The sequence below is a fragment of the Hylobates moloch genome, unplaced genomic scaffold (genome assembly GCF_009828535.3).
Source record: "Hylobates moloch isolate HMO894 unplaced genomic scaffold, HMol_V3 SCAFFOLD_7, whole genome shotgun sequence".
Classification (NCBI taxonomy): Eukaryota; Metazoa; Chordata; class Mammalia; order Primates; family Hylobatidae; genus Hylobates; species Hylobates moloch.
Window position 1 is genome coordinate 18872980 of NW_026652282.1, and position 7327 is coordinate 18880306.

The window sequence follows — 7327 nt, forward strand, 5'->3', positions numbered from 1 at the left end:
CAGCAACATAGTAAAACATGTATACTCGGAACGCTTGAGAGAAGAGCCTGCCAAACAATCGGTTGAGAGGGACTTTGCTGAGGGAGAGCACCAAGATAAAGCAACACTGTTTGTTTTGTCTAGTCAGGGGGAAAGCCAAGGCAACCAATATTTTGGTTTTTATAATTTTCATTTGTGAAGAATTATTTGAGAAAGGGTGGTGAGGGGAGATTTCCTGACGCGAGTTTCTTAAGCTGTCCATTAGTAGAAGAGCAAGAGAGCCTTGGATGTCAACACCTCGCTCTTGAGACCAGCCACCAAACCACGAAAAGTGACTTTCTTCTCGTGTGCTCTCTACGGCCCTTCTGATGGAAGCAGAAACAGGGAGCAGCCTGGAGACTGGAAAGAAGGCCAACAGAGGCACTCGAATTGCCCTGGTCGTGTTTGTCGGTGGCACCCTAGTTCTCGGCACGATCCTCTTTCTAGGTAAGTGGAGTGCAGGAGGCCGGGGGAACTGGGTGTGTGTCGAGAAGTTTCCTTGTGCTTTATTGTAGCAAAACTTGTCATAACACAGGTATAGGGCTGTTTGCCTGTGTTCGTAGGTGGTGCATCTTTAGTTTCTATCAAATATGCAAATGACAAAGAAGGCTTTTTTTAAGGAGCCTAAATAAATAAATACACCCAAGTACAAAATGTATAGTCCAGAAGGCAAAGTGGGTGTAAGTGGCTTCGAGTGGCTGGCTGATTCTGTTGCATTGGGTGGAAAAATTTTTATGTGGTACATTTAGCAAAATGAGTGTTTGTGAATTCATAGTCACATAGTTTCATTTATATTTTGAGGAAAGACTTTACATTGTGATGAAAACCATGCTGGAGTGTCTTTCCGCTTGACTTTTATTATTGTTTGCTTGAACGAATCATGAAATTTAATTCACAAAACACAAATCAGTCCTTTAAAGTGTGCTTTTAATGATATTCTTCAATTCCTTTCTTATCCAGTGACTCTGGTGAGATGCAATTTGATTTACAAATTAATATGAAGGAAAACAGAGGTTTTTCCCCCAAGATTTGAAAGATATTGTGATTCAGTTATCTTAATGACTCTTGGTGAGAATGATGTACCCAGAGAGTATATAGGATGATAGAAGTGTATTCCTATGAAAAAGAATCAAATATCTTGGAAAGGAGTGAGGGATTTTCTAAAATTCTAGGCTTTCTGAACCCTTGACTATTACCATTTTAATTTTTCTCATACAACCCGTAATACTTCATTAGCTTGAACGTTACGTAGGAACAAGGAGATTCTAGGTGCAGTTTGAAATGTAGCAAACCTACAGGAGGCCGTGTTTATTTTGGCAGGGGTAAACCAGTAATTAAACTTTAAAAGAGTTAGGGTTGTGTGGTTGAAAACTCTGCTAAAATGAGCAAACCATCTTTCCATGTTTTCTGTGGCTGAAGATTTAGGAAATTAGATGGGTTTATTGCTTTCTGATAAAGCGAAATCTCCCGACTCCTGCAACTGAATCTGTGGCTCTTGAAGACTCTTGTGAGATTTCTCAGCACTTAGGGTTTAGACAAGTGTCCTCTGCTGAAATTCTAAACGAGAGGAAAAATTCTATGGGCATGCCAAAAGACTACGTGCTATGTGGAACGTGACTGCAAGGTTAGGTTTTGCAAATGCTCCCAAACTTAAAAATCTCAATAATTATTGTTTATGTAAAAATATGTACTCTTTTTAATGGTATTACCACTGCACGAAACTTTTACAAAACTCTACTTTTATGATTACATCCTGAGGCTGTGGCATATCCGTTGAAAGATTCTCCATGGCAGCAAATCTTTGTTCTTTCAGAGAAAATTATTCTTAGGAAATAGTGCTGATGTTTTTAGAGCAAAGTAAAATTCATCAAGCCAGACACTACTATTATGGATAAGGAGGCCTGCATAAAATATGAAAGCGAACTTTCCAGCGTGCCCAATAACCTGGCTCTCACCTTGACTCTCTAAGAGGAGCTCAAATGATGTTAGAGAATAAGGGCAAACTAAGGCTGTGGCCTCTACAACTTTGCTTCTCAAAATGGGGTCTGTGGACCAGCAGAATTAGCATCACTGGGGAGCTTGAGCTGCACCCCAGACCCGCTGATTCACAATCTGCATTTTCACAAGACCCCCAGGGGACTGTTTGCAAAGGCAGGTTTGAGAAGCATTGCTTCAGGTGACCACATCTATTTGGATGTATACATTCAGGGACATTTCTTTTTGTCAAATATTTCTGCACTATTTTAGAATCAGCCCCTTACTCCCTGTCCCCGTCCCTCTCCTCAACTCTGCCACCCACCTCCCCTCTGCACCCAGGCAAAGTGCTTGTCTGAAAAGCTCCAGGGACCTGCCTGGCAATGCTCTTCATGACAATATTCTAGTTAGGGTCGTCTTCTCTTCAAGGGGCTTCCCGGTTGACTTTGCGGTATATTTCTCTGCCTGTCCACGTTCACTTACATGCCTGCAATTTCTAGCATCCCTTCTTACCTCATCTTTGTATCTGAGGCCCTGGGATAATCTCTCCTCGAAACCTTAGTGCTTCTACAGTAAGAGTGATTGCCAGTGGCCTTGCAGTGGCTTCAGAGAAGCTACAGAGCACCAGAATGGAAAACATATATGCCTGTAACCAGTTTATTTATTTTCAAGTGTCCTTTCTTCTTCTCCTTCCCCTCTCTTTCCTCCCCACAATCTGTTTCTCAGATGCACTGGCCGGCAAACTTTTTCTGCCAAGAGCCAGATAGTAAATATTTTTGGCTCTGTGGGCCATACGGCCTCTTGCAACTACTCAATTCTGTTGTTGTTGCACAAAAGCATCCATAGACAATATGTACACAAATGGGCATGGCTGTGTGCCAAGAAAATCTGATTTCTAGACACTGAAATTGGAATTTTATATACTTTTCATATGTCATGAAATATTATTTTTCTTTTTCTTTTTCCCAACCATGAAAAAAATGTAAAAGCCATTCATAGCTCATGGGCTGTACAGAAACAGGCAATGGATTTGGCCTACGGGCCATAGTTTGCTGACGCCTGCTTTCTGGCCATTCTTATGCTCTTGATCTGTGGATGACTCCACGGCATCCTAAGGGCATTTCCTCTGGTTATAGAGAAATCTACAATGAGAAACCAAACTGCTATTTACGTGTATTTTTTAAAGCTCCTAACCATTCAAAAGTAACATCTTAATTTTTATATTAAAAATATTTTCTTTATTGTCTCTATTTCATTCACTTACACCTTCACATTATCTGGGCTTGTTGATCCTCATTTATTTGGAGGATTTTAAAATAACCCATCCATGGAGATAATGCTCTTCCTTGAGGGGCTGGGTCTGTCAGTGTCCCAATTAATTAATTATACACACACACACACACACACACACACACACACACACACACGTACATATATATATATTTTTTTGAGACGGAATCTCACTCTGTCACCCAGGCTGGAGTGCAGTGGTGCGATCTTGGCTCACTACAACCTCCTCCTCCTGGGTTCAAGCAATTATCCTGCCTCAGCCTCCTGAGTAGCTGGGATTACAGGCACGCACCACCACGCCCAGCTAATTTTTGTATTTTTAGTAGAGACGGGGTTTCACCATGTTGGCCAGGCTGGTCTCGAATTCCTGACCTCAGGTGATCCGCCCACCTCGGCCACCCAAAGTGCTGGGATTACAGGCCTGAGCCACCGCGCCTGGCGTAATTAGTTATATTTAAAACCTTCCTTCTACTCATCGTTAGATAAAGATACCTGATTTTACTTCTTCTTCCTTTGAGGTTTTGGGTCAAGAATTATTTCTCATGAAAGGAATAAGTCTTTAACGATTTTATTAGCTCTTTTGTTTTTTAAAATAAGGCTAGGATCAAGAAGGTATTGTCCAGAATTATAAAAATATTATTTACAATAAAGCTTATTTTTGCATTATATAAAAGAACACATGCTCACTAAAGAACATTAGGTCAACATATAAAAATTGACTGATGGGGAAAATTCCCCCTGAGGTTCTACCACCCAGGCATATTAGAATATTGCACACTAATCTTTATGCCGCCCATATATATTTTTTTACCTAACTTTTTTTTTTTTTTTTGCTTTATACAGAAATCAAAACACACCTTTTTGCTAAGAAACTTATTTTCTTAAAAACAGGACTGAGATGGGCCAGGCGCAGTGGCTCACACCCGTAATCCCAGCACTTTGGGAGGCCGAGGCGGGCAGATCACGAGGTCGGGAGATCGAGACCATCCTGGCTAACACGGTGAAACCCCGTCTCCACTAAAAAATACAAAAAAATTATCTGGGCGTGGTGGCGGGCGCCTGTAGTCCCGGCTAGTCCGGAGGCCGAGGCAGGAGAATGGCGTGAACCTGGGAGGCGGAGCTTGCAGTGAGCCGAGATCACGCCACTGCACTCCAGCCTGGGCGACAGAGCGAGACTCTTGTCTCGAAAAAAAAAAAAAAAAAAAGAACTGAGATGTTCCGTCGGCAGTTTTCTTGAACCTCTAATGTAACACAATGCAAAGAGGCTGTTTGGAGGATGGCAGCAGAGAAAAGAACAAAGGAAAAGCAGGCTCCATTCAGAGAGTGGGTTAATAAATAATAAAAACTCGCCACACTGGCTAGTAATCTACAGGTCTTCCATCTCTAGCAGAAATAGAGGTACTGCCGAGCTTCCTGCCACAGAGGGCCTTGGTCTCCATTCACCTCCCACCATCCCTCTCCCCATGGCCACATTTCCAAATGATTCATTGTTTATGCTCACAGAGCACAGCAAGAATGAATTCCCCAGAATTTCCTCAGCTACTACAAAGCTTTTTGAAATCTTAAACTCACATCTGCTAATGCCCAGGTGCTACCTGGGGTTGACAAATTGGGCACCCTTCTGTACTTCTGCAGACACCTATTTAGATAATGTTGCCAGCCAGATGGGGACATTAAGCCATTGGTGAAAAGCTATTTCAATTTCAGACTTTTTTTTTTTTTTGGAGTGGGGGAAGGGAGGAAACAGCTGGAAGCTTGGTCCACAAAGTTGCAAATGTCTGGTAGCTAAGCTGGGCCTGGTGGGCGGAGAGTTTGTGGGGTTCAGGGCAGGCGGACAATGACTGTTGCTATTAATAGGTGATTGAGATATGTTCAGTATATTCTTTACCCCTACCCCTTTTTTGGTCCGTATCTGTATGGATGGTTTAGATAAGATCCAGAACTCTAAAAGCCAAACATGCTAGCTTTCTATTTCCACTCTGATTGGCTCCAAATGACATAGTTTAAAAGTTTCAACTTTCCCATCTTGAACATGGGCATGGAGTTATAACCAATAGAGTGAAAGTATGAGACTTAAACCACTGATAATTGGAGGCTGAAGCGACTTTAGAGAGTGTCTCGCCCAGTGGTGCTCATATTTGAGCATGTATCGGAATCACCTGGGGGGCTTGTTAAACCACAGATGGCTGGGCCCCACCCCCAGGGTTTTTGAGTCAAGATCTGGAGTGGCTTTCTAACAAGCTTCCAGGTGCAGCAGCAGCAGCTGCTGCTGCTCTAGAGACCACACTCTTAGGAGCTCTGCTCTAGTTATACTTACTTATCTTACATACGAGAGCACTGAGTTTCAAAGCAACCAAGAGTCTTACCAAGGTTTTTTAGCTAGCAACTACAGTCTGGTTTCGTGACATTGAACCAACTGGGTTTTGGAATACCGTGTCAACACTGAGAAGGATGAACTGATATCAGATATCTTGCATATGTTTCTGAGGGTGGTTTACCGGATGGTGGTCTGCTACGAGTCAGCCATTTATTTTGGTCTGTTTTTTCAGTGAGTCAAGGTCTCTTAAGTCTCCAAGCTAAACAGGAGTACTGCCTGAAGCCAGAATGCATCGAAGCGGGTAAGTCACAGTTTTCCATCCTGTGTCAAGTTATAATTATGGTACCTTGGGAAGTGGAAGAGAAGACAGGTGGTATTTTTAGTATTCTGTTTGCTTGAGGTTTACCAAGTACGAAATGCAATTTTGAAGAAATTTTAAGTTTATTTTCAAGTTTTGGTGTGAAACAGTGGAGCTTAGGTTTCCTGTTTGCTTTTTCCTTGCAAAAACTGTGGTATTCTAAGCATTGTTACGAGGAAATCAGGAAGGGACTCGGAAGGCTGAATGGCCTCTCTTAAGACCCACAGGCAGAGAACATTGGTCTTCCTATGGCTCCACTGGCTATGGATTCCTCTTTACCTTAAGCAGTTGCGTATTTTCTGGTCTGTGGGCCTGACTTGCCTGCCTCTAAGCAAGGCTCCTTTGTAAATAAATCCATGCTTCCGTTGTCAGTGGGAATCACTTTTTTCTTTTTTTAAAATTGAGACGGAGTCTTGCTCTGTCGCCCAGGCTGGCGCGATCTCAGCTCACTGCAGCCTCCACCTCCTGGGCTCAAGTGATTCTCCTGCCTCAGCCTCCCTAGTAGCTGGGATTACAGGTGCCCACCACCACGCCCGGCTAATTTTTGTATTTGTAGTAGAGACGGAGTTTCACCATGTTGGCCACGCTGGTCTCGAACTTCTGACCTCAAGTGATCCACCCGCCTTGGCCTCCCAAAGTGCTGGGATTACAGGTGAGAGCCACTGTGCCCGGCTAGGAATCTCTGTTTTCTGTCACACGTTGCAAGTCAAACTTCTCTTGAGGTGACCAGGCTGTGTATCAGTGGGTATCCCAGGGGAAGATGAGTGCTTAAAGTGGCTGCAGTTTTGCCACAGTGTCTTATCCCATCGAACTCATGGCTGGAGTCGCCCCAAAAGCAGCGACAGGGAAGTTCCCAGGAGGGATTACTCCATCCCGAGATGGGGCCAGTTGGGATTCCAAAGAAGGAAGCACTAAATAAATGCCAGGGCGGCCGGTCAGTCCAAAGCATTTATTAGTGCAACTTATGTTGAAAGTGCTGCAGTGTATCAAGACAGTGAGAGAAAAGGGGTGTTCTACTTAGTCAGGGCATTAGGGTGTGGAGACTATATGCGGGTTTAGGGAATTCGGCTCAGAGCCGGTACTAGTTTCTTTCAGTGTTTTGTGCATCAACCTAGATACCTTTATCAGTGCCTGGGAATGTTCAAGGGTCCAGTTTGGACCTAAGCCTGCTGGGAAAAACCTGCAGCTGGAATTAGCCGGGCATGGTGGCTCATGCCTATAATCTCAGTTACTCGGGAGGCTGAGGCATGAGAATTGCTTGAGCCCAGGAGGTGGAGGCTGCAGTGAGCTGAGATCGCACCATTGCACTCCAGCCTGGGTGACAGAGGGAACTTCTGTCTCAAAAAAACAAAACAAAACAAAACAAACCT

General features: G+C 43.5%; 1 protein-coding gene across 1 annotated transcript in view; it reads left to right on the forward strand.

Moving 5' to 3' along the window:
• The first annotated feature begins 347 nt into the window (after positions 1–347).
• PHEX (phosphate regulating endopeptidase X-linked) overlaps positions 348–7327 on the forward strand; it is a 213056-nt gene continuing 206076 nt past the window's right edge. Inside the window, exons 1-2 of the mRNA XM_032757990.2 lie at positions 348–465; positions 5832–5900. Of these exons, the coding sequence (XP_032613881.1) occupies positions 348–465; positions 5832–5900 (187 nt within the window). The remainder of the gene's footprint in view (positions 466–5831; positions 5901–7327) is intronic.